Source organism: Indicator indicator, chromosome Z (assembly GCF_027791375.1).
Source record: "Indicator indicator isolate 239-I01 chromosome Z, UM_Iind_1.1, whole genome shotgun sequence".
NCBI classification, from domain to species: Eukaryota; Metazoa; Chordata; class Aves; order Piciformes; family Indicatoridae; genus Indicator; species Indicator indicator.
In genome coordinates, this window is record NC_072053.1 from 45,664,762 (window position 1) to 45,692,543 (window position 27,782).

Sequence of the window (27,782 nt, forward strand, 5' to 3'; positions counted from 1 at the left end):
TGATTTAACCAAAATTTGTTCTTGCTTTGAGGTTATTGAGCCTTTGGTACTTGTCGTCTTTTAGGTTCAATTTAATTTAAACAGGAAGTAAATTGTATTTTTATTCCTGTGCATTGGCAAACATAGTTTTCTATTAGGCAATGCCGTTGTCCCTTTGGCACGGGTAAAATGGGACATACAGCTGCATTATGCAATGTGTGAATCTCTGAAGTTAGTCTTACAATTTACATTTTCTAAGTGTAAACATTTTTAACCTAATGGAAGAAGTTTTGCTCCTACAGTTTTCTTTATAAAACCAGTCATTATATGTGTATGATTGGTGGATGCACCTTCCCCAACAGAGAAAGGAAATTGGGAAAAGGAGAGAAGACTCCTTGTCTAATGAAGAAGTCTAATGAAAAAGCAAAGCTGAGACCAATGCCAATAGAAAGTATACAAAATTAGCCCAGTGAATGTATGGCAGTGGCAACAGGCCTTATGAGAAGCAGCTGAGGAAGCTGAGATTGGTTAGTTGGTAGAATTTATCTTCCATTCAGAGGTCTGAAAGAAAGGGGAGGGAAGGTGCTAGGTAAAAAGATGAGTTCTATTTGAAATAAACCAGTGGGAAAGCAAGGCACTGTTAAAGTTGTATTGCAAGTGCTTCTTGATGTGAAGGTCTGCTCAAGAGACCACTACCCCAATCGCCCAGCCACTTTTACTGATTTTGCTTTGTCTAGGCAGGTGATGGAGTGCCAACTGCATACGCAGATGGTAAGCAGCACTGGGAACTGGAAAGACACTAGGCAATTAATCAAATGTGGGGAAGTGTTGGTTTAAGAATGCTAAGTAGTATCTGGAAACCCACAAAAAATAAGGTATTCTAGTTAATTACTTAGGTATTAAATATAGGTTCTGGTTCTGAAACAAAATTTTAAAGTTCATGAAAACACAAATTTAGATTGTTCAACTGTAAAATCAGTGATGTCTTGTTGAATAAATGGTATGTTTTTTGGTCTGCAATCTGGAACCAGTAATTACAGAGGGAAGTATGCTAAGTCCTGAACCTGTTGTATTTTTATTCATTATTTTTGCCTTGTAATTTCTGTAGAGTGAGACCTTTTCACTGTGAAAAAATGTTATCATCTGTTCATGAAAGAAGCATACTGAGGGAATGTTACCACAGGATTTCCAATTAATGTTTTTTGAACCATTATGTATGAACAACACAGTTATATCTATCTATCTAACATACATACATACAGGGTTAGCTTTACCAGGATAAATTTTCAGAGTTATAAAAGATTGCCAAACTATAGATTAGACTAAAGGTTGGATCCAACCTTGTAAACATTGGGTTTGAGAATCTTTTAGCTCAGCCCAGTATGTATGTGATATAGTATACATTAGTTCTACTGCATTAAGCTTCCAGTCTTGGACTTACTGAATGTTGGGGTTTTTGTTGTTGTTGGGTTTTTTTAAGTTATAGTAGTTTGAGATAATTAAAGAGAAGAAAAACTCTGCCAAGTGTGATTCACTCCACTCATGCTTAGTAAATGCTAAACATGAAAAGGAGAATTCTGTACTCATTTACCAAAAAGCTTAATACTGCTACATACCAAATTTGCCAATGAGCTTTTCTCAGAATAACATTATCTTTAAATAAAATTTTATCTATGGAAGACTAACTGATGTAGCTAAGTGAAAATCATTACTATTGTAAAAAGAAGGATGTAAACCAGTGCTGTGTAATTATTTGTAAGTATACATTGAAACTGAGTGGAGGGAAAAATCATGGCCTTAGTGAGTAAATGTATAGTGATGTGAATGTGCACAAGAAAAAACTGATGGACTTGCTGGTATGAAAATACTGAAAATATAATCTCAATAAAAGGGGAATGGAGATAAATATCTCCTTTGCTGTCACTTCAAGGGCAGCTTTCTGGAAGCTTTGTACTGTATATGAAAGAATGCAGTAAATTATGTTGTATTATATGACACATCTGTGCAATTGATGACAGCATCAACAGAATTCCTGTGTGATGACAGAACTGAATTGAAATAGTTTATACATTGATTTGCTATGTATTTTCAAGTACCATTTTCAAATTCATGTGCTTTTCAGTGTGCCTGTCATGGATTTTCAAATAGAAATTAGCTTATTGCAGTGGTTACAGCTGACCGTGCACGACAAGGAACTTTTAAGATGGTAACTTAAAAAGAAATTCCAGACCTCAGAATTTTCCTCTCTCTTTCCTGTTAGCAGAAAAAAAGTAATGTAAAGAAGTTAGGAGTTTCAAATATGTTCTGAAAATTTCACTGTCTTACGTAGGATGCCATATTGACAACATAGTTCCAAATTTCTTTCCTGCTTTTGTTTTGCTTTAGGTCCCAAATCTGATCCCAGTTCTGATATTTAAATTGGGAAGATCTTTGGAGCCCACACTTTACAGAGATATATTATATACATTGCCTACACTGGGTGTACACAAGGTCAGTATGAAAAATTCCAGTAAAACAAAAACTATCAGTATGAGATCATTTATTTATAAAAAAATCAGACTGAGCAGTGCTTAAAATGACTGACTTGTAAGCTTCAGCATAGATTTCTAATATTTTTGGTGAGATGTGACATTTGTTTTAAAGAGAGAAATGCTCTTACACTTTGTCTGCACCGTGGCACCGTTATATATGTGTATATATCATAACAAGATGCTCTTGGACTCATACACCAAAGGTTTTCAGAAAATTACTTCCAGTTTCTTTCTGACATAGCTGTTGGACAGTTACTTCCTTGCTGTACATGATTTTAAAATAACAATTTGTAAATTCATCTTTTTTCATGGACATAACCTAAGTGTGACATTTGGGTAAAAAAAATGTCTTTCAGGTTTGTGTAGCTCAGATTCTACGTGCCATACACATGCTGGGGATTGTGCCAAAGCTTAGAGCAATTGCTTTGCGACTGATGACGTCCTTATGGGAAAGACAGGTTAGAAACTTCTTGTAGTGTCACTACAAGAAAATCTTCATTACCTCTACCTATCAGCAATATAAAGTAAATGATGGCAGTGTTGTCTATATTGCTTCTGGCTTAGTGAAAAGTTTCAGTATTATGTCTTCCCTGAAACCTCATTTTCACAGACTGCAATTAGGAGGAAAAAAAAAAAGTTTCCTGGACAGCTTTCTGCTTTTCACAATGTGCAGTAGGAAAAAGACCTTAATGAAATGGAAATAATTTGCTTTTCTGTTTATAAACTAGCAGCTTGTGAAAGTGTGATGATAATTTTTAAATTAAATATTTACTAGGATCGACTTTACCCAGAATTGCAGAAGTTCTTGGCAATGTCTGATCTGCCCTCTTTGTCTGTTGACAAAGATGCTCAATGGGAAATACAGATTGCTAAAGCTGCTTGTATTAGAGATATATGCAGGCAGAGGTAAGTACAAGTGTTGTCCATTTGATGTCTTGTGAGGGAAAACAATCGGAGTGGGTTTTTTGGGGTGAGTTGGTTGTTATTTGGTGGTCACTGGTGTCATGTTTTTGTTTTTTGGTTGATGGTGGTGTTTGGGGTTTTTTTTGTGTTTTCTGTTTGGTTTTGGTTCTGTGTTGTTTTTCCAAAAAACTGCTTTTATTTATTTTGTTTTACCCAGCCTGTTACTTGCAGGTAGTATTTTTCTAGTTGTATGAGAAACTGATTTAAGCATTGCTAATCACAGCAGGTAGGAAGTTTTGGGATTTACATTATAGCTAATACAAAGTATATCAAAGTAATATTAAGTGTCTTCACTATGATAAAAAACAGACATCCTATACTGATCCAGAGTAGAAACCTACAGCATACGACTTCGAAATTATGAAAAGAGAGTGATGAAACATTAGAAAAAGCAATTAATGCTATGTCTGTCTTTTGATGTATTCAAAGAAAGATTGCATGCTGTTCTGGAAAGCATATTTTGGTCACATGTACCTTGCTGGTCTTTGTTTAGATATAATGCTGACCACAGAACACACTTTATAAGTGTAACAATATATTGATTGTTGCCAGTGCTAACAGTCCATAACTATCATTACTTGATAATAATTTACAGTTCCCGTGAAGATTATTTTTTGAACATTATCAGTGACTTCCTTTCTTTTTGTCATGTTTTGGGTTCTACTTTTACATCCCTCCTTTAAAGTCAGTTACTGACAACTGGGAGGGTTCATGTATCTTTCCATCATTAACTGAAAAAAACCCAACCCGTAATCAAAGAAAACACATTTTCCTTTATCTCTTTAATCTTTCTTTAATTTTGCCAAACAGTTTTTTCAATAAATGTAAAAAAAAAAAAAAATTACAAATTAAAAAAGGAAAAAAATGTATAAAGTGAAAAGCAGGAGGTAAGTCTCAGTGCAGCTGTAATATTCTTTTTGCCACATAAACAGTACTGTTATACGTGAGGTGTATTCATGTTGATCATTTAGGAATTATTGGAAGGAAGTGTAAGGAAATAGAAGCATGAATGTTTCAGGTCTGTAAATAGCCAGGTGCTATTTGCCCCAGGTTCTTCAATAAACAGTATGAGAAACTTGAATCTGCAAGTTGACACCTTCCCCACACTCCCCAGTAAAACTGAATGAGTATTAAAAGACAGCAAAGCAGCCTGTGCAGTCACTGAAGGAGAGAAATGACACAGCAGCAGCAATAAGTGTGGAAAAAAAGCATTCCTGCCTGATGTAATAGGGACAAAAGACTGTTGCTGCCAGAACCTCCACCAATTTATTTAGTATTTATAGGAGGCTGCAACAACGAAGCAATGATTAGTGTATTTAATAGCAAATGTGGATTTTCCTTCTCAGTCTCTTCTTGAATGATGTAATCTTTTAGCATGTACAAAATCTTGGGATAAAAAGTTCCAAAGATGAACCATTTGGTGATCGTTTATTTGGAACTCGATGCCTACTCATGTAATTCTTCATGTCACTCAGCCTTTAGAGCTCTTTGTCATATCTTCCCTTGTATTTTTTTTTCTCTTCCCAGTTTTAGTCTTAGTTTCTGCTTAAATTAAACTAGTACTTAATACATTTTTGTGAGTAAACTAGGATTTGTGTGTCTGCATGAATGTTGACAGACTCACAGACTGCATTGGTTTGGAAGGGACCTTCAAAGGTCATCTTGTCCAACCTCTCTGCAGTGAGTGGGGACACCTTCAACTAGATCAGGCTCAGGGCCCAGGGCCTCATTGAGTCTGCTCTTGAATGTCTCCAGGGGTGGGATCTCAGCCACATCTCTGGGCAGCCTATTCCTTATGTCTAACCTAAATCCACCCTGCTCCAGTTTAAAACCATTGCCCCTAGTCCTATCGCTACAAGCCTTTCTGAACAGTCCTTCCCCAGCCTTCCAGTAGATGCCTGGCAGATAATGAAATGTAGCTACAAGGTCTCCCTGGAACCTTCTCCTATCCTGGCTGAACAGATGTAGTTCTTCCATCCTGTCTTGACAGGAGAGGTGCTCCAGCCATCTAATCATCTTCGTGGGCCTCCTGAACCTGCTCCAGCAGGTACATGGCTCTCTTGTGTTGGGGGCCCAAGATCTGGACACAGTACTCCCGGTGAGGTCTCACAAGGGAACAGTAGAGGGGCAGAGTCACCTCTCTTGACCTGCTGGCTATGCTTCTTTTGATGCAGCCTAGGATATGGTTTTCTCTCTGAGCTGCAAGTGCGTGTTGTACATGATACTATAATATATATCTTTTCATTGTATTATATTTCCTTATACATTTATGATTTTGCCTTTAGACCATACCAGCACGGAGCAGACATGTTGGCTGCAATTTCCCGGGTATTAAATGAATACACAAAACCTGATCAAGCTTCACCTGCTGCCATAGTGTTACAGGGTCTTCAGGCACTTTGTGAAGCTGAGGTAAGATGAAATTGGCTTGTCCCTGTGTTTCATGTTTTCTTTGTGGATCATGGACTTCTTTCCTGGTTGACCTTTTTTTTTTTTCTTTTAGGATCAAACTGGGTTGTTGCAGAATGTTTTTTGTTTTTCATTTTACACGTTTAATTATCTCTTCTAACATCAATTAATTTTTTCTGAGAAATTGTACTGTAAGCTTCTACTACAGCATGTCAGCCCTTCAGCGCATGGGTTGGAATTTTAGGTCAGATTTGCGGTTTGTTTCGAAGACATCGTTTCATATGTTTTTCCTTGAGATTTGAAAAGAACAGCTGTTTGGCACGTAATCCTGATTAGCTGAAAGATATGTAAATTATCTAATTTTTGATATGTTCTTACTGGTCTGCTTTGCTGAGTCTCATTCACATAGTGTACCTGATATGTAGTGAAATCACTTGTAACAGGCAGATTTCTGTTTTACTGTAATGCACTCATTAATTACTGACAAAGGGGGAAAATAAGCATTGGAGCATGTTGCCCAGACAGGCTGTACTGTCTCCGTCCTTGGAGGGTTTCATATTCCGTTCAGAGACAACCCTCAGCAACTGGGTCTGATCTCATAGTGACCCTGCTTTGAGCAGGCAGTTGGAGTAGAAGTATCTTGAGGTCCCTTCTGACCCAAATTGTCCTGTGTGCCTATGATATCACTGAGTCAGCAGCCAAGGCTCTTTGTTTTCACAAAGACATCCCAGACGTGGATGCAGGGTACAGATATGCTGTGAATCACGCTATAGACAAACTGTGGACTATGTGGGCCGTCTGAGTTAGTGGACAAATGATAGCCTGCAGGAATATTTAATGACCCATTCTCTGCCAAAGAGATTTTTTTTTTTTAAATCCACTAAATCACCTTTAGTGCTGTGTTTTCTGCAGTGAGGCCAATCCAACAAAATCCAGCTATTGCTGTGTGTTTGCAATGATGTCAGCAGTTCGACAGCAACACAGTAAATGGTTGCAGTCCACACACATTAGTATTCAATGCAGTTACAAAGCTTCAGACAATGCCTGCTAAGAACCAACTTCATCAGGGTAATGACTGTGTTTGCGTTTGGTATGGAGTTTTGCTGTTCTTCAGGTCTCACAGATTCTTTGCATGCCGGCCTCAGTATTCAAGCAGTGTTTTTCCAGGCTGGATTATATTTAGACAAAAGAAGCATGAGCAAGGCTTATGACAAATGTCACATCATACTGTAAAAACCTCATTTAAGACAATATGTTCTGTGCTGTTGCTGAGAAGTTAGAAGGCTGAGACAACTCCAGTTATTCAGGATGGAAGGAAGGATAGAATCGCTTTTTGGACAGCTACCAATTTTTCCTGTCCTAGTTAGTATAGGCCCTCCTCATCTTTGTTTCCCCAATTTAATGCCAGTGAAATGTTTCAGGAGAGTAGATCTGCCATCCAGGTATACTGAAACTTGAATAGGGAATTTTTTTGTGGTTTGGTAAACTATGTAACCATTTGGGGTAAGAAATGTAGTCTGCCCCATATTCAGTGTTTAGACTCCAGTTTGCAGTGCAGAAACCTTAAAGGATGTAATCATAGAGACTGGTCAGAGGGTTTTATTTTGGTACTTTCTTTCTCTGCCACTGTCACTGTAGATAACCATGGGAAATGGATTTAATCTCTTTGTTCTTCTCCATGTGGAACTGCTTAGGTGAAGGATTTTAATGAGCACCTAATTGTCAGTTAACTTCTTGTGCTACAACACAGAAGTGAGGGAAAGGAACACACAAAACAGCTCTGGGCTGAGATAACAAGTTGAGATAAATAGTTTAAAACAAAATAAGGTAACATAATGCACAATTACCTTAGTGAAATGCAGGAAAAATGCAGGATAAAGCAGAAAACAAGATAACCAAATCCCACCCATCTTGCTGCCATACCAGTGGAAAACGGCCAAAACCCAGAACCCAAAAGCAGCAATCGCAACCTTATTGCTGTCTACAACTGCCTGAAGGGAGGTTGTAGGCAGGTGGGGCTTGGTCTCTTCTCCCAGGCAACCAGCAGCAGAACGAGGGGACACAGACTCAAGTTGTGCCGGGGGAGGTATAGGCTGGATGTTAGGAGGAGGTTCTTCACAGAGACTGTGATTGCCCATTTGAATGGGCTGCCCAGGGAGGTGGTGGAGTCGCCATCACTGGAGACGTTCAAGAGAAGACTGGATGAGGCACTTGGTGCCATGGTGTAGTTGATTGGGTAGGCCTGGGTGATCGGTTGGACTGGATGATCTTGGAGGTCTCTTCCAACCTGGTTGATTCTATGATTCTATGAACAGGAAACCTCTCTTGTTACAATTTGAACTTCAAGTCCCATTAATACTTTGTCCAGCCATCACTTAAATTTTGAAGCTGGCATGAAGCAGGATGGTTTTTGAATAACAGCAGCAGATTTAGACCCTAAGCCATGATGCTTCTGCACTAATGCAGCAAATAACATTTTCATATATGTAGCATTGACTAGTTGATGGAACCCTGTACACCATGTGGCTTTGTCAAAGCTGGGTCTGAGTTTAGCAGTGATTCCAGCAGAAGCCAGTGTACTTCCTTATAAAGCCATCTCCTGGCATCGAATTGATTTCACGTATCAGGTACTGTATGGAAGCGAAGAAACTTTCAAGACTGAAAATGCTAAGTGTAGTATTTCAGAACCTTTCCCAAGATTTTTACTGAAGTGGTTTCTTGCTGTCTATTCCCTCACTGTGTGTTTCTTTGCTTTGTTGATCAGAAAGAAATCAACAGAATAATACAATGAACTAAAAAACTGTGTGAGAACAAATTATATTGACTGAGTATAACACCTAGTAGGAATTACAAAGCTGGATATTGTTTGGAAACTGTAGGCTTTAAAAAAAGTGAATTTGTGTTGAGATGTTATCAGAGAATCATTACCGTCCTCTTGGGCTCAAGTTTCTCCCAGTTCCACTTTATCATGTACAATTTACTCCTTGTTCTCTTTCCGCCTTACTTTATATGTAGTTAGCATCATAATTACTATTTGAACTCTTTTGCCAGTAGTGCAGGTGCAATTCATTACCTGTGCAGATCTGCTTTTGAAGAGAGCTGCCAGGCCAACAGGATGAACTCTATATAGGTAAGAGTTTTTCCACATGCTGAAAGAGTGAGTAAAATTAATTGACTAGAAACCTTATTGTCCCGCGTTCAGTGTGGCTCATTTGGTGAACACCCACTGTGAGATATTTGCCATTTAGATTGATTTCTCTGTTACTTGCTACTGCTCCTGAAAGTGCTGCTGGGTTGTTGTTTTTTTTCTTTTGGGGGAGGGGGAGGGGGGTTTGTTGGTTTTGGGGATTTGTTTTGGTTTTTGGTTTTTTTTTTTTTTGGGGGGGTTTGGTTTGTTACTATTTTTGGGGTGGCTTTTCAGGTTTGGGGGGATTTTTTTTTTTGAGGGATTGGGTAGTTTTGGGGTTTCTGGGGGGATGGTGTTAGGGTTTTTTGGTTTTCTTTTTTGCTTTTTTTTTCCCTCCCCATCTGAACTGTTTGCTTTAAGCCCTCACTGAATGAAAGTGGAGCTAGTAACACGATTTGCAAGTCAGCTAACAAAACCCATTTCAGTGCATCTTCATCACTGGTGAGATTTCTTGATTTTTGAGAGGTGAAATGTCAAGGATATATAAATACATATAAACCTACTTTTTTCCTCTTACAACTGAATTATCTCAGATCATAGAATAGTTTTGTTTGGAAGGGACCTTTAAAGGTCATCTACAAACAGTTCCTGCTCCTGCACCTGCCCTTGGCACTCAACCTCTTTTCATCTTGGAAACATTCACTACAGTGGCAACTTAGATTTTCTGTCACTTGATAAGGATATGTGATGCACCAGTGTAATCTAGCTGATACTATCGTGTTATTTTCTTCCTCTCCCTATTTTTGCTTTCCCAAGCCTTGGCATTTTATGTATTTTGACACTTGATTTGCACCATTTTTTTTTTTTCTTTTCCCTCCTCTCACAGCTGGAACAGAATTCTAGCCTTGTTTTACTACGATGATAGCTAGTACATTTGCACTTTGTGTAAGAAGCTATATAGAGCAATAGTTTGAGGGACACTGAACACTGAATAGCTTTAGGAAGTCTAAGTTCACCAGTGTGTTTCAGGTGGAGAAGTTACTACTTTTTCGAAGCTTAAGAAAACTTCATTTTCTTCATAGTGACTTTTAATAAACATTGTCTTAAACTTTATAATTTAAAACACTAGTAGTGGCTTTTAACCAGCATGTTACTTGGCTATCCTTTCACTGACATGGGTCCAAGCAAATCATACAATAGGTTAATACTGACAAACAAGCTTCTCAACATACCCAGTCAACTTCTGCCTAGTCTTTCTCTTCAGTTACAAGGTGTTTACATTCTTTCCAACTCAAAGACTAAACATAGCCCTCTCAGAAGTTGTTCAAAGGTTTGCTATCTTCCTACATCTTGTTTGTTCTTCAACTTTGTGTTGGATTTGTTGCAGACAAAATAAATTAAGGAAACTGGTACTCCAAGTAATTGTAATCTGTTAGCAGAAACGGGAAAACTATTTGTGTAGTCCACAAAAAAAGTCTCATGTTGTAGCTGAAATTTTCAGTGTGTGCATTTTGCATTTCAACGTGGACATCCTCTGCAGACAAAATGACCGTGGTCAAAATTTTCTGTGGCAATAGTATTGAGGAGTGATTTGGATGTTAATCCTCAGGATTAATAATGGTAATTCTGCATCAGTGATGCCACAATGTTGTCAAGTCAGCTGGTTTAGTAGTATCGGACAAAATGTGTTTTGAAAAGAAGATACTATTATTTAATTTATTCCTGGATCATGAAATGGCCTTAAGTTGCACCAAGGGAGATTTAGCTTGGATATTAGAAGAAAATTCTTCACTGAAAGAGTTAATCCAACACTGGAATAGGCTTCTCAGGGGTGATTATCTCTGGAATGTTTAAAAGACTGTACAGACATGTGGTGCTAAGGGACATGGTTTAGCACCAGACTTGGTAAAGTTAGATAATGATTGGGCTCAATCTTAAATGAGTTCTCTAGCCAAAAGGATTCTGTGGCTCTATATTTGTCCACAGTATGACAGGGCAGCTAGGGTAATAATTTGTTACCACAATGTTTTGGAGTCTGATACTCTGTGTCCAGGTTATTTTGGAGATGCTGTTCATGGAGAATGTAGTGCGTGGAGAATGTAATGTGTAATACTTGAAGGTAGTTGTTACACAGGATTTTAGATTCTAAAAGACCTTTTTGATACCAAAATCACAATACAGATGAAAGTTATACTTCACAAAATACAGCAACTGAAACTTAGAGTTCTATCACCACTCCAGTGTGATTCCCATTACCAGTCTCTGAATAACCACTCACCAGTGCAGTGCTGAGCATCTGCAGTTGGTAGGGTTGAAGACAGCTTAAGCCTATTGCTCTCTTTGAAATTCTTTTGTTAGCTGTGCAATTTTTTTATACTCTAAGTTGGCTGAGTCACCTATTCACTCCCACATATGCTGATCTGACTGACTAAGGGACATGTTCACACTCTTTTAATGAACTAGGTATTAACATTTACAGTCAGTTGATCCACTGAACTGTTTATAGCTATATATCTTTCTCCTAAGTCAAGTTTCTTTGCAATAGGTGTAGTCAGTCCCACTCTGCATCACTTTCTGAGCTTTGTGGGCACATCACCTTTGTCCACCTAAACCTTCTTCCACTCTGTGGGTTTATTAGTCACATTGTGTAGCACTTAAGCAAAACAGTGGTATGCCCTTTACTTTTTCAAGTTGCAGGTATTTCTGCAGCTGGCTGTTAAGTCTAACACTTTGCAGTAGAGGATGTGTCTGGTGGGTTTTGCTGTGATTACATGTTATGGAAAGACAGTGATGGCCTTTATCCCAATTGTGGTTTAAAGGAGATTCTGAATCTCAGACAATCATCATGAAAGATGTGGAGGTGTTCTGCAATTAATGATTAATGCTGAGTGGTGCCTTGGTTACTGATGGGTTTACTGTCTGGGTATACTGATTCAGTCTTTTTTACTGAGAGGGAGACAAATGGTTCAAGAGTAGCTACCTATGATGCATTTGGGGATAATGACAGACTGAGGAATCTGTTTTGCATTTCTGCTGCTACTGAATTGTTGTATTAAGAATGATGCTTATACTGGGTTACCTCTTTTTCTGTTCTGCCTACTCTAGGAGGAGGTGTTGAGGTTGCTAAGAGATGGAGTTGTTCGAGTCTCATTTAAAAGCTTTCTATTCTCAGCTGCTTTCTAGGTTATTTGAAAGACTGCAGTTGTGTTCAAGTAAGGTTCCCTTCGTACTGAGAGAGCATTGTGATGAGGATAATGGCGATAGGGGTATTAGCAGTGAATGGATTTAAAGTTGAGGATGAGTGTTTTGTTGCATTCCGTTTCCAAGAAGACCAGAGTGATGCTTACTTCTTCAACACTTCCCATGAGTTTGGAAGGTGAGAAAGGCCATTTTCTTTGACTGCTTCCCGTATGTATAAAATTATTCAAATCACTTTCAGACCAGAAGAAGAACCTATAAAGTAGGCCCTAGGTCAGCTTGGTATCTTCCTGTATACTGCTGTTAACTGTTCATAAAGTATGGTGAACATAAGCAGTAGACAGAAAAGACTTCCTCAGCATTACTGAATAGAAGTATTGACATTTGTAAGGATGCTTTTTTGTTTGTGAGTGCTCTGAATAAAGCAGGCTTTCTTCTTTTCTGAAGCTTGAATTATGTTTTCTTGGAAATAAAACTGAGCATCAAGAATGTTTGGGTCACTGCCATTTTTTTTTTTCATTTGGAAGTCATTGCTTGCAGATTTAAAAAAAAATTCCTCTGCATTGTCACATTTATGCTGTGCTGACTTCAACACTAAGAAAAAGAGAAAAAGGCTTGAATTTCAGCTCTGATACTGCTGCATAGCAGTGATGTCTTTACTTCAAGAGGACCTTCTGCCTGAAAAATCAAAATGCTTTTGTAACAAGTGCTTGATGACAAGTTGCTTAACAATTTCACACTCATTTTTTTTCCTTACAATTGATAGAATAGCAGGTTGGAAGGGACCTCAAGAATCATGTACTCTGAACTTTCAGGATAAGAATGTAGCTCAAATGAGATGGCCCAGCACCCTGTAAAGCTGGGCCTTGAAACTGTCTAATGTAGGGAAATCCACCACCTCGCTTGGGAGTTTATTCAATGTTTAATAGTTCAAATGGTGAAAAATATTTTTCTGGCATCCAGTCCAGATAGCCCAAGTAGCAACTTGTACCCATTACCCCTTGTCTTTATCATGTGACTCTTTGTAAAGAGGGAGTCTCCCCCTTCTTCGTAGCCACTTTATATTTTTAAAGTGCATGAACTTAAACGCAAAAAGTGATCTTGTAGTCAGTGAGACTGACTTGGCAAGAAAACCAAGAGATTTGCAGTTGCTTATCAAACATTGAATGTGAATGGGGAGAGGGTTTGTTTGGTGCTAATGAAACTGACTGTGAGAAACAAGGTGCTGTAGAACTTTTTTCCTTACAGCTGACAAAATCTCATACGGGTTTTGGATATTGGTGTATATAAATAAAGATCATATATGTTGAGCTGGGTAACTAATGCTACAATGCTTCTCAGGGTGTGTTGCATCTGCTTGAGAATTCTCTTCTGATAGTATTTTTTTGCCACCAGAGTACTTCTAATTTTGAAACTTTAGTAGTCAGCTTGCTCTACTCCTTATAGATATTCAAGAGAATGTTAGACTTCTTTCTATGGAGAGTGTTGTCTTTTCATTGGAGGATTTTTTTTTCCCTTTCCCAGTGATTTCAAATCAGTGAAAAAAACACCATCCCTAGAACCAAAATGTACAGGGTGCTCTGAATGTTTAATTTATAACCTGTAATGACAAGTTCCTTTGCTTTGCAAATATTTGCCCCTGTAGGGGGGAAGGAGCTTAAGAAGGCATGATTTTTCTAGTTTGTGCTGGATTGTTCGTAGCATGGAAACCTGCAGCAGATACTCCTGCTGGACCTAATAGCTGGCATGGAAAAAGTGTATCTGAGGTTATTTGAGCTTCTGTTTGACCTTCCTACTTTCTGGTTTCTAGTATAACTGCAAAGGCAGAATTGAAAGGCCGAAGTTACTATTTTGTAAGAACTTGCAAAACAAAGAACAAGATGCCAAAGTCGTCATTAGCACAATGAAGAGAGATTACATGGTTTTCAAACTACCTTTGTCAGTTTTGTAAGTTAGCTATTGAAGCATGATGTTACTATTATTTATAGTTTCATGGCAGTGTTTTGGGTTTTTCATGTTTCTGGTTTGGTGAAGAGATTTCTTACTGTAAATTCTAAGAACTGACCTGCTTTGTATAGGGCTAATGAAACTGTAGTATTAGTGTTTAATTATATTTGACATTTCCCAATGATTTTTCTATTTCTGACAGTTTAACATTCTTGTTTTTCAAATTTGGTTGGATTTGGTTGTGTTTAAAGACTAACTGCATTTGGTTTTGGAAGGCAACAAGCGAACACAGCTTCCTCTGCTTTCATCCTGTTGAACGCTCAGAAGCAGCTTTCTTTCTTAAGCTAATTTGACCTGAAGAAGTAGAACAGTTGTGCTGTATTGAAGATACATCTACAGTGTTATGTGTATTGATAAAAGTGTCTCATTTATTCCTACTGTTACCTGCTTTATCTGATGAAGTATTGGCAAGTTTTATTACATGATGTTAATTAACATACAGTGAGACTTAAGTGGATTTTTAACATGCTTACCTATTTTAGTTTTTTTTGGGTTTTTGTTTGTTGTTGTTGTTTTTTTTTCTTTGTTTTGTTTGATTTTTGTTTGTTGTGGGGTTTTTGTTTGGTGGTTGTTGTTGTTTTGTTTTGTTTTTGTCTTCACTTCTTCTTGTGAATGCTGTTATTGGTTCCTGTTCCCAAGTAGGAGGAAAGTCAAGTAGAGATTAGTGTTAGTAATGGTGCCTCCCACTTTCATTCCAGGTTGTTTGCATCTGCTCTACGTGGAATGCTTTGTCACCAAAGCTGAGCTGTGATACAAGACCTCTCATTTTGAAAGCGCTGAATGAATTGTTTGCCCTTGTTCCCTCATTAACAGTGAATACAAAAAAATATGAGGTATGCAGTCATGGTATAGGAAGAGTCTCTTCTTTTAGTGTATCTTTGTATAGGAGTTTTAAATGTACCTGCTTATACATAATATGTCTTAATTTCCCCCACTGCCTAGTTCAGGTTAATTGTAATGTACATTTCCATACAGTTCCACGGTTTACCTTGCCTTAGTAAATCCTGGGAGTTTGGATAGAAATTCCAGTGCAGAGTTAATCAGAGGTTTTCTTCTGGAGTGGGAGGACAGCTCTGGTGTCCTCTTCAAAAGGAGGACACAGAGCTGTTTGAGTGAGTCCAGAGGAGGGCTGCAAAGGTGATCCAAGGGCTGGAACACCTCTGCTCTGAGTGTAGGCTAAGGGAGCTGAGGTTATTCAGCCTAGAGAAGAGAAGATCTTGTAGCTGCCTTCCAGTACTTGAAGTGATCCTACAGAAAAGCTGGAGATGGACATTTCATAAGGGTGTCTAATGACAGGACAAGAGGGAATGGTTTTAAGTTGAGGGAAAGCAGGTTTAGACTGGGTCTTAGGAACTTCTTCAGTACGAAGGTGGTGGGACTCTGGAATTAGCTGCCCAGGGAGGCTGTGGAGCCTTCCTCTCTGGCAGTGTTCAAGGCCAGGCTGGGTGAAGCCTTGGGCAATCAAGTTCAGTTGAGAGGCTTCCCTGCCCATGGTGGGGAGGTTGGAGTAGATGATCTTTCAGGTCTATTCCACCTGAGCCATTCTATGATCCTGTGAACTGCTGAAGCAGGTCCAGAAGAGGGTCATGAAGATGATCAGAGGGCTGGAGCACATCTCTTATGAGGACAGGCTGTGAGAGTTGAGGCTTTTCAGTCTGGAGAAAAAGAAGACTCTGGGGGGAGCTTATCACAGTCTTCCAGTACCTGAAGGGTACAAGAAAGCTTGGGAAGGGACTTTTTACAAGGGCTTGTAGTGATAGGACAGGGGGCAATGGCTTTAAGCTTGAGGAGGGCAGGTTTAGGCTGGGTATTACAGAGAAGCTCTTTACAGTGAGGGTGGTGAGATACTGGAACAGGTTGCCAGGAGGGTTGTGGAATGCCCCTTCACCTGGAGGTGTTCAGGGGCAGTTTGGATGAGGCCTCAAGCAACCTGATCTAGTGGAAGGTGTCTCTGTGAACTTTCTTAGCTCAGTGTATGTTGATGTGGCATCAGTTTGTTTCAGTTAACTGCCTCTGTTTCAACTGCTTATCTTTTTAAAGAAAATCTGAATGCCTGTTTTGTTTGCTTTTATAGAAATTCAAAGCTCAGGTAGTCAGCTTCATTTGGAAGAACACACAAAGCAAGGTAGGTGATAAAACTGAAAGTGAAACTGGTGTATTAAGTTTTACACGTTTCTATCAAGAGAAGGTTATTAGTGTTAGCAGTCTCATTTTCTTATGGGGTTTTCTTCTTGACATTGACTTAAGACTGTTTTTTGAAGCACTGTAATGCAGGAAAGGGGTTAAGTCCTAACGTCCACCACTCACAAGGAAAATTGTGACACAGACTAGTTTGACATCTCCTGTAGACTTCGGCCTTGACATGGTGAACCACTCTTGGCAAAGATGCAGCTGTGACAATTAACTCAATTCTTTGCTGGAGTGTTGTTACACAATGGGGATGTTGGACCATTGTCATGATGGGCTGGTGGAATAAAAGTATTTTACTTTAAATATATTTATCTTCTTAAATTATATTAATTAAATTATATTAATATAATAAAAATATTATATTAAATATATATATTGTATATAAATAGGATATTTCTACATAAGCTAACCTCACAACAGTAGTACAGTGTAGCAAACAATGTTTGCTATCAAGCCTAGATAATTGGTCTTGCTAGCTTGCATTGTATGTATAAAGTAATAATTGAGAGTGCAGCTCAGGTAAATACTAGTATTTTAAGTCTTTTTTAACATCAGTGAGTAGTGGATGGGCTCTTTGCATATGGAGTTTTCAGTAGGTAGCAATGCCATGTGCTATGCTTGTGATTTCCTTTTTCTTGCTGTCAATTTTCTAGGATGCCTTTGTAGCCATTTCAGCTTATAAATCACTCTCATCATTTGGCTCCGAAGAACACACGATTCTTCATCTTCCAGAACAGGTAGCAATTGTATGTTTAATAGTAAGGGCATCTGACTTCCATCTGACATGAGTTGTATCCTCTTGTAATGGGAGCAAGGCCTTGTTCTATTTCTATCAGTTAGCCGTTAGAGCCTCACAGAAGGCACATGAGCTCTTGCTTGTGAAATGGGATGATGTTATACATGATCAGCATAACTAAGAGTTGTGACAGGGGAAAGGCACCAGTGGAAGCTGAGTGAGATGTTGCGCTTCACTTCAGTCAGAAGGTAGTTTTTCCCTTTCACTAGTTAAATCAGCAGGCTATCTTCTGGGCACCTGGTTTGCATTTTGTGTTCTTCTGTTAACGCTTGCAGTCTTGACAGCGAGCAGCTCTTGTGATAACTGTGTTATCCACTGCAGTCACACTTGTGCTTAGTGGTTTTGTTCCTGAAATAGACAAGTCAGTTAGAAAAGTAGGTGTTGTTTTTGGAATTAAGCTGAAACTGTTTCCAGTGTTTCTATTGTAAACTTTTCCAACAAAACTGGGGTTTTGTTGTTAAAGGCAACTGAGGTACATAATGGAAAGCTTTTAGGTCTACAGAGGACTTTTAAACTCTGAAACTTCAGTCTGATCAGTTGACTTAATAACCTTACAAAATGAAGAATGGTAAGGAGATGAATATATAAGGTCATCTGTGTGCCTTTTCAGTTGGTGTTTTTCTTGGTTGTCTGTTTTTTTGTAATGTTTTGAGAGATTGGGCAATAATCAGTAGTCTACTGGTACTTTATGGCATGGTAAATACTTTCAGTTACATTTACTGCAGTTCCATTTTTGTGTTGTAACTGGCTATTACAAAAAGATTGGAGCAAGCAACTTTAAGAAACATACTTTCTTTATATAAATTGATAAGAGTTCAGCATAAGCCCTACAAATGAAAAATATATTTTGCAGAGAAAAGCACAAGATCAAATGAGGTAAATCTTAAAATGCTTCCATACTCAAATCTTTCATGGTAGTACATAGCTGTGTACTGTTGTTGCTGTTCCTTTAGACTCACTAGAAAATGAGTGAATATATTTTCATTGAAGATATTATAAATATGTGGCAGTTTTTCAAATTCTGATAAGTAGCATGGAAAAGTAAAGTCTTGCAGAAACGTTTTGTGTGTATTATAGTGACAGCATAAAACATGGGTTAATTTAGAAGAATCAGAGTAATAATTAATTTTAAGTAATACTGGTTTAATCTGTAAGCGTCAAGATTAGTTTTGCTATAATAGATCAGGATTTCCTTGCCCATGGGATTTTTATCAACCAATTTTACCTTTCATTCAGGTAGAAAATAAACTTTTATTCTTTCAACTTCAAAGTAATGGAATTGAATGAAATTAATGGAATTGGAAACTTTTGATATTTACTTGGTATTTTTGAAACTTTGTTGGCACTCAGAGTGGTGAAAGGTAATGAAGTTTCATAGTTGCTGTGGTGACATTTCCTCTTTTTTTTTTTTTTTTTTTTAATCTTTCAGGCACGTCCAGAACCTGACTCACTAGAGGGAGCAGACATGAATGAAGAAGAGGAGAAGGAGGCATATCTTTTTGTTCCAGGTTCTTCATATATGAAGCTGTTGTCTCTAACACCAGCTTCTGTTCTAGGAGGTAAAAGAGATGATTTTGCAGATTTAAAATCACAATGATTGTACAGGCATGTGACTTTATTACAACAGAGTGTCATCTTAACTTTTTTTTATTCTATCAGAAAATACCAAATTACAGGATAAAATGTAAATTAAAAGGTCTCAGGAACACAAACCCCTCAACTCATTTTTTGCAAGTCAGTGGGTCAGAGTTCCTGATAGTGCAAAAAAAAAAATACTTACAACTTTTAGAATCCTTGTCTGATCTTTAGGAAAAGCCAGTTGCCTATTATTTACTTGAGCTGCCTGTTGTTTCATCCCAGTCCAACTTCAAGAGTGGACTGAGCAGCTCTGCAGGAAAAAGGAAAAACCTCAAACCATGCTGTTTTATATGCAGAATATTAGTAGAATATTAATAGCAAACAATGCTGTATGCAAAATATAGTTAATCAATGAAGACATGAATGCTATTCTTAATGCTTAATTGTAGTGATTCATACTGATGCTGAAGTATGCTCCCAGTAGATGGTGTCTGATTGATGCGCTTGTTTTGATACCTGTGAACCTTTAGTGGTTTTTTTTTTTTTTTTTAATGTTCACTCAATTATTAATGCTATCTTTCATTTCCAGTTGCAAGATTGTGACCTTAGTGCCTGGACACAGGCGTTGTTATTTCACAGTGTCTAGAATGCCTGGAATCTTGATGTGTGATTGCAATCTGTAAATATTGCCATGAGGTAGTAGTTGTGTTTTCCAACATTGGAGATTCCTAGAAAGATCCATTCATTAAATACTCCATGCATTGGAGTCGAAAAGCTTTGTGGGGATGACTGGAATAACCTACTTCCATGAAAGAGAGTTGAGTATCTGGGTGGAAAACTCAAGCTTGTGTAATGGATACTGGGATAGGCAACTTACCAAGAACACGGGAAACCAAAATGGACGTGAGAGAGAAAAGACTGAGTAAAAAGATGCAGCTATAGCACAGGCTGGTATAAAAACTTAGATGCAAATAGCTTTTCCAAGCCAAACATTCATTGAATAGATTCTCCTTCAGAGAAGCCTTCATCTTCTGCCATTGTTAGTTCACACACAACACTGACCAGTTAAGCAAAAGCTTCAGTGGCTAGCAGAGGTGGTTCTAATGAATAAATTGCTTCACTGAAAGGGCATGAAACTGGATTCATGAGGCAATGCCCATAATAGTTCAAGAGCTACAAAATCTCTGTTCTATTGGAGCTAAATCTATGTCATTTCCTCTACTAGAATCTTGCTTCTACACATCGAGATTAGTTTACTGCTTTCTTACTTTTCGGAAGGACTGAGATGCTTTTTTAAGAAAATAGTCTCTGTTACTCAGAGTTTTTCCCCAAAGTCCTTGTTAGTGCACAGCAAATCGATTTAAATTTCTAGAAGAAGTTTAGATTGCTGCTTGTGAGATGTCCATTCTGGCTTTTCTTTCCTGATTCCTTAAGCTCTGAATTGCTGTTGCTTTTTCTTCCCTTTCTCTTCTTTAATTATTCCAAGAGGAGAAAACGCTTTAGGTTTTTTTGCAGCCTTCACATGCTTCTGCCTGAAGAGTTAAACACTTACACTATGACAGCTGTAGTTAAAAGGTTCCAGTCAGAATGTTGCCTACATGCTGGCATTACTATTGAATTGTGAGGAATTTTTCTGTGATAGGAAAATGTCTAAACTTGCAGACAGATCTGTGGTGTATATTTCTGCAACAAAGCTAAGGAAAAAATAATAAACACAGTAAAAGTAGACTTTGTATAGCATTTGGTTGGAAGATACTGCAGTTATAGTTTACCATAACTGTGAAGCATTGGAAAGTGAGATTGCACAGTATTTCCTCTTAAGCTCCTTGGAAATTTATTTGCCATTTCAGTTAACATTGTGCCAAACTATTAGAGTTCACAGGGTATCAGAAGGAGTATAATAGTCTTATTTTTTATTTTAGTAATTTTTCATTGTGGATGTCTGAGACTTGTCTGAAACCTGGTAGTCAGAGAATTAGAAATAATACCATATAATCACAGAATGGTAGGGGTTGGAAGGGACCTTGGGAGATCTAGTCCAATACCCTCCTGCTAAAGCAGGTTCATCTAGAGCAGGGTGCAGAGGGCTGTATGCAGGTGTTTTTTGAGTGTCTCCAGAGAAGGAGACTCTACAACCTCACTGGGCATCTTGTTCCTGTGCTCCGTCACTCTCAAAGTAACAAAGTACTTCCTGAGGTTCAGATGGAACTTCCTGTGCTGCACCTTTTCCTTTGTTCCAACACTGGGCACCACTGAATAGGGACTGACCCCATCCTCAGTGCCCACCCTTTAGATATTTATAAGCATTAATAAGATCCCCACTCAGTCTCCTCAGATCCAGGTCTCTTAGCCTTTTTTTGTCAGAGAGATGCTCCAGCTCCAGTCCACTAACCATCTGGGAAGCCCAGAACTGGACTCAGTACTCCAGAGTAGAGGGGGAAGATAACTATCCTCGACTTGCTGGCCACACTCCTAATGCACCCTAGGATTACACTGGCCTTCTTGGCTACAGGGGTGCAGAACAAACTATAAACTTCAAACAACAGCTATTTGTTTACTGTTATTGAGAGGTCTCTGTCTTCAGGAAGGACGCAAAGAATTTTGTTGCTGTGATATTAGTTACTTTTTTTTTCCTCCTTCAGACTGATTCCAAGCATTAAAATAATGGTATTCTAAGATTTGCTGCATGCCTATGTGTTTCATTAAATTTATCAAGATTTTCTAGTTTGAGTTACATCCAGCAGCCTAGATCCTGGAGTTGTATATTTTGCCTGAAGAATAATTTTTGAATGACTTGAATGTATTAGGCCCTTCAACATAAGTAAGAGAAGCAGTAATAAAACAGCAGTGGTATTACCTGTGCTGGAGTGTCTTTGTCAGTGTGGATGGTTACCAGTGGAGAAAGAGCTATATTCTCTTTAAGAAAATTTCTTTGCAATTGTTGTAGACACCTTTAAGAAAAGCAGCACTTATAGAAGTCTAGAGCAGGTAGGTGAGTTATATTTTCATGTCCATACGTTTGGTTTTTTTTTGGAAGACTATATAGTATTGAGGATTGGGAACAAAGATTTACAGTTTCTTTCTGAATCACTGTAGTAAAAAATGTTAACTGACGTTTTTGCTTGAAGAATATTGGCATTACATGTGGGGAAAAAAATTAATCCACAGAGATAGATGCACATCTTGCCATGCTACAAAAACCTACTGGTTTTAGTCTGGTGCTCCACTATGAGGTTGGGAAATTGGGAATCCAATTACCCTCTTTGCCTTGTGCTTCTTTTTAATCTCTTTAAGAAAAACACTATGTTTAGAGGCAGAGTTCTTCACCATGTTGGTAAATATGAGTTTTGTTTCTCGTTGCCCTTCTGTCAGCATATGCCAGTTATTGGTGCAGCAGTCAAAGAATGCAGTCAACAGCTCATGGAATTTATTAAGGCTGCTTTTCTCTCCAGCCTTAGTGTATCACGTGACCTACTTGGAGTGTCTTGGAGTTGCAGTGGCATAAAGCATGGTGTCAGAGAGATGTGAACAGAGTTCCCAAGTCTTCGACTGTGTACTTCAATCTCAGTCATTAGGCTATGACATTCCCTTATGAGGAGAGACTGTGAGACCTGGAGCTGTTTGCCCTGGAGAGGAGAAGACTGAGAGAAGATCTTACACATTCATATAAATATCTAAAAGGGCTCTTCTCAGTGGTGGCTGTGATAGGGCGAGGGGCAACAGATACAAACTATAACACTGGTGGTTTCACTTCAACTTAAGGAAAAACTCCTTTACTTTGCGGGTGCTGGAGCACTGGAAGTGGCTTCCCAGAGAGGCTGGGGAGTCTCCTTCTCTGGAGACTTTCAAAACCTGCCAGGACACAATTCTGTGCAACCTGATCTAGGTGTACCTGCATTAGCAGTGGGATTGGACTAGATCATCTCCAGAGGACCCTTCCCACATCTCCTGTTTTGTGGTTCTAGTGTTCTCCAAATAATTTTTTTTGTACTTTATCCAGCATTTGAAGAATTTGCAGCATCACTTGTGAAACAGGAGATGACCAACATGCCCCGTAGTGTGTATCATTCTGCCTTGAGAGGAGGGACCACATGCTCAGACCACAGGAAGACTGTGGCAAGCATTCCAAACTTCTTGCTGAAAATGTATGAGAGGAACAACAAACCAGGCATGACACCAGGCCTTGCAGGTAAGTTGTCACTTTCTTGAAATTAGACAAGTGCTATGTGTTTTGACCCAAAGATTTCTATAAACCTGAGAGAGAATCAATTTAAGAAACAGTGATCTTATGCCACTTCCATATGCTTACATGTGCTTTAAATTGTTTGGTTTATTAAATTTAATTTAAATTGCTTTGGGTTCTCCATTTGCTTACACAAGACTTTATTAGCCATTAGTATTGATTGGTATTGACCTTTCTTTTCTCTTTTTCTCCTTCTTTAAGCTGGCATGTTGTTTTGTTATGACCTTCCAGTCCATGTGGGCAAAGATGGCAAGCCTATTAATCGATTTCTGGCCAGCAGAGCACGCAGTTTCCAGCAAATGCTGGTAGCCCTCATTCACGAGGTAAGTTGCTGACATTTCTTCCTTTTCCAGAAGCGTTATGCTTCTTTCTCTCTGCCTGTACAGTTAATAACAAAAATGGAAGTGTATTAATCTCCTTAAAAGTTCATAAAACAATTCTACTAATACAATATTTTTTTATTACTTCAGAAATTAATTGCATGCATCTGACTGAAGTTTCTGCTCACAGGACAAAAATAAGAATTACATCAGTCTGATATGAGCAAGAAAGCATAGAGACTGATTTAAAAACAAACCAAAACAAACAAAGCCCACTTCTGTAACATTTAGATTGAGACAGAAATTAAAACCATGTATGAGTATCTGCACTTGTTAAAGACTTAGGTTTGTTTTTTTTTATCCACACCATGGCAATACCAATTCCTGTTCTACTACGCAAGGATATAAAAGCTTAAATGGTCCTATTAGTTATTTATGTATTTTCTTTTCAGAAAGCAAGTCCCGGGCTTTTCCAGCACAATTTGGTTTGGTGTTTGAGTCTCCTGGGTTTTTTCAAAATTTTTTTTTTTCAAAATTTTATTCATTATTTTGTATGTGTTAGTCCTCAGTGTTCTAGTAAGCAGAGTTTAACAGTAAAAAAAGAGCTAAAGCTACAGAGTTATCAAGTAACAATATTGTTCTAAATTGAGTTAGTAAGACCTAGGCTCATGTTCACTCTGAAGTGGCTATAGGAATCAATGTGATTTTGCAAAGGTATTGTTTCAGAGTTCAACACAACACATTGAGCAAAGTGAAGTGCCAGTTGTGAGCTGAATGGTATTTAATACTGCTCTACAAAAAATCATGTTAGGCACTCTGTACACATAAGGGAGAAGCATTCCCTGCATTTGTTAGATGTGCTATGATAACATGCATCTTTGAGCACTCAAGTGGAAAGCTCTTTGTGTACATTTTTCCTGGATTAATTTTGACATAATCAAGATTCTAGGGTTTATTCAAACCTTGTATGAGGAGTACCTTAAGATGATAATTGGATTTTCTGGCACAGACTCCACTGCAGTATGTTCTTCAGTGACTAGATATTTCAGTCGATGTAGCTCAAATTATGAACTACTTTATGCTGGCTTCCACTACTGGAATACTACTGGAATTACTGAATGTGTCTTCTCCATGAAACAGTTCAGGAAGGAAGTCTCTTGAGAGGTTTTTCCTTTACTTCTTCTCTGTCTAATATGCCTTAGAAAGAGACACTTCTTTTTTTTCCTCACAGAAGAATAATGGGGGGAGGAGTTATAAGTGTAGGCATGCAAGTATGTTAAAAAGATCCTCTACACAAAATTTGAAACGAGAAGAGATACTCTTGTCCCCATTTCACTAATACAGATAATGGGATGCTAGCCTTATTTCTGAAATCACTGAGGCTGTAGTTTGTATGTCATGTGTGTGAGAAGTACATTTAAATACATGAGTGAACATTTAACTGAGGTATGGGTATTGCCTAAACCACAGTTCATAGCCACACATTTGGTAGAGGTGATCTGAATTTACAGGCCTTGTGAGTTGTCAGGGCTATTGAGGTAGAAACCTGTTGCACATAACAAAGAACTTACTGGGATTCCCAGTCTCCGTGCTCTATAGCAGATTTTAAGATGAGCCATAAACATTAATGATGTCATAGTTTCTAGGTTCTTTAAACAGTATTATCTCAATTAGATACACAAAGAAGTGGTAGAAATATGCCTAATTTCACTGATCCCTATGGGTTTTTTTGTGTGCCCTCTACTGGCTACACGTTAGTGCAGAATAAATGAGCCAAATACAAAGAGCTGTGGCAGCTCAAAGGCACTAATGCTGCAAGCATCCAGTTCTTGCAAGGGAGTTTGGTTTTCATTTGGCATGCACAGGAGATGGGAAGTGAGCTTCTTACTTAATTTGAAATTGCTTTGCCTGTCTTGCAGAAGCATACAATACTTGCACCATGTGTATTCAGAAGTGCCGAAGTACAGGAGTACTTCTGCAGTTTGGCAGCATTCTGTGCCTCGTGTTTGGGTCAAAACAGTCTATGCTTGCATGTCTTTTTAGAGAGACACGCCCTTCTTAAGCATTGATCAACAGGCTCAGATTACTGTCTCCTGATTTGTGCTGTTTCATATTGCATAAAATGTCAGGCTGCAGCTCTTCTTGGAAAGCTTCTTGATACTCTGGTCTGGCTATGCTCCCTCCTAAAAACATCCCATGACTGTTGTGGCAGTGTTTCACAGCCACTCACCGTCAGTTCAGACGTCTCTTGAGCCTCTTCCCCTCTGCCTCCTTCCCACCCAGTATCTTGCACGTTAATCACACACTCAGAGTAATCTGAATTTATTTATTGTCAGCTTTGTGTATGCTAGCTAGTATTAATTAACCAAAGCTTGATGATGTTGTTAATTGTTATTATTGTGTATCCAGTAGTGAAATGGTGGGTATCAGCATTGCTTAAGTGATGATCTTCAGCACTCTGTTCAGTCATTTCCAATTGTAGGTGAATTTTACTTGAGTGTTCTTTGTTATGTAAAGATGTTCTAGTTCCTCTCTTCTTTCTCTTATTCCACATATTTGCAAAATGTTTACTACCAGGAAGAAAGGCAATTAATCAAAAGCTGCTCAGCAGTTCTGCCGGTAATGAAGCATGTCTTCAAATTTTGTATAAGATGTGCAAGGTGCTAATAATACGCTCCTGATCCAACCATGTTGTCTAGTTGCTTTCAAGGCAACAATACACATCTAAAGGTTTATATTGCCTGCGTGAGTGACTGAAGTTTTCTGAAGGCCTGCTTTTGCTCTGCTGCACAAGTGTGTATAGTGTGAATTTCACAGGCAGATCTAATTGCACAAGTCTAAAATAGTTTCAGGGTAGAGGCAAAGAGAGAGACTGGAGTTTCTGCAGATGCCTTGGGAACCTAAGGCAAACAGTTCTGACTGAAGCCTTGAGTGCTCATCACCTTTTTAGAGAAACAGAATAGCAGAGAGGGGGGTACTGGTGTTGGTTGTGGGGAGGACTAGATCATCTCTTTTCATTGGTTAGATTGTGTTTATTTGTATAGATGTGTTAATACTCAAATGTGTTGTAGGTTTACCACTGAAAGTGGTCAAGAAGCATCAGTACAGTCACAGAACCACAGAATTGTTAGGATTGGAAGAGACCTCAAGGATCATCTAGTTCCAACCTGCCTGCCATGGGCAGGGACACTTTCCAATAGATCAGGTTGCCCAGAGCCACATCCAGCCTGGTCTTAAACACATCCAAGGATGGGGCTTCCACCACCTCTTTGGGCAACCTGTTCCAGTGTCTTACAACCCTCATGGTGAAGAACTTCTTCCTAATGTCTAATCTAAATCTACCCTCCTCTAACTTGGATCCATTCCCCCTTGTCCTGTCACTACCTGACACCCTAAAACATCCCTCACCAGCTTTCTTGTAGGCCCCCTTAAAATACTGGAAGGCCACAATAAGGTCTCTGTGGAGCCTGCTCTTCTCCAAACTGAACAACCCCAATGCGCTCACCCTGTCCTCATAGGAGAGGTGCTCCAGCCCTCTCCAGGTGGGGTCTCACTAGAGCGGAGTAGAGGGGGAGAATCACCTCCCTTGACCTGCTGGCCACACTTCTCCTGATGCAGCACAGGATGTGATTGGCTTTCTGGGCTGCAGGTGCACACTGGTGGCTCATATTGAGCTTCTCATCCACCAGCACCCCCAAGTCTTTTTCTTCAGGGCTGCTCTCCAGCCAGCCACTGCCCAGCCTATATTGGTGCTTGGGATTGCCCCAACCCAGATGCACTTAATCTTGTTGAACCTCATGAGGCTGACTTGTGCTCACCTCTCCAGCCTGTCAAAGTCCCTCTGGATGGCATCCCGTCCCTCCAGCGTGTCAGCTACACCATGCAGCTTGGTATCATCGTCGAACTTTATTTTTTTTTGTTGTAAAATCCATTTAAAGAAGAATAGTGACTGCTTTATGTCGATCTTGAGGGGCATATAGGAGAGATGAGACTTAGGGGGGATTTCAGGTGTTTATTTTGGTTTATCATTTTTCTACAGATTAGGGCAGTAGAGCACATGATGGAGAAAAGGAGGAGGAGGATGCATACCTTGAGACATGGAATGCTTTACATGTTGACAGTGTCTACTCTTTGTAATAAAATAAACCAGAAAGAATTAAAAGGAAGAGTAATGACCATATGGCAAGATTATTTACTCTAGGTGAACTTTGAGCAATTTTTGATCACAGCTTACAGGGTTTTTCCATAGCTAAGGGAGTCTGTCATGTTCTTTTACTTCAGAAATAGGAAGTGTAGGCCTTAAACAGCAGATACTGAGATATATCCCATCCCACTGCAACTGGACATGTTTGCCTTTCCTTTATTAAAAAGTCATTATGCTGAAAACTGCTGATACTCAATAACTTATTCCCAGTAGAGTCCAGGTGGCTGTGATGACGTT

At 38.8% G+C, this 27,782-nt stretch overlaps 1 protein-coding gene across 3 annotated transcripts in view; it reads left to right on the forward strand.

Moving 5' to 3' along the window:
• The window catches only part of FOCAD (focadhesin), a 112,730-nt gene that overhangs the window by 38,551 nt on the left and 46,397 nt on the right, over positions 1–27,782 (forward strand). For 2 of the 3 annotated variants that reach the window (XM_054397472.1, XM_054397473.1), the window contains 10 exons: positions 2,365–2,469; positions 2,867–2,968; positions 3,286–3,416; positions 5,759–5,885; positions 14,913–15,047; positions 16,289–16,339; positions 17,058–17,141; positions 18,630–18,759; positions 22,779–22,967; positions 23,223–23,344. In XM_054397472.1, the coding sequence (XP_054253447.1) occupies positions 2,365–2,469; positions 2,867–2,968; positions 3,286–3,416; positions 5,759–5,885; positions 14,913–15,047; positions 16,289–16,339; positions 17,058–17,141; positions 18,630–18,759; positions 22,779–22,967; positions 23,223–23,344 (1,176 nt within the window). The remainder of the gene's footprint in view (positions 1–2,364; positions 2,470–2,866; positions 2,969–3,285; positions 3,417–5,758; positions 5,886–14,912; positions 15,048–16,288; positions 16,340–17,057; positions 17,142–18,629; positions 18,760–22,778; positions 22,968–23,222; positions 23,345–27,782) is intronic. The other variant, XM_054397474.1, reaches the window with a different exon arrangement.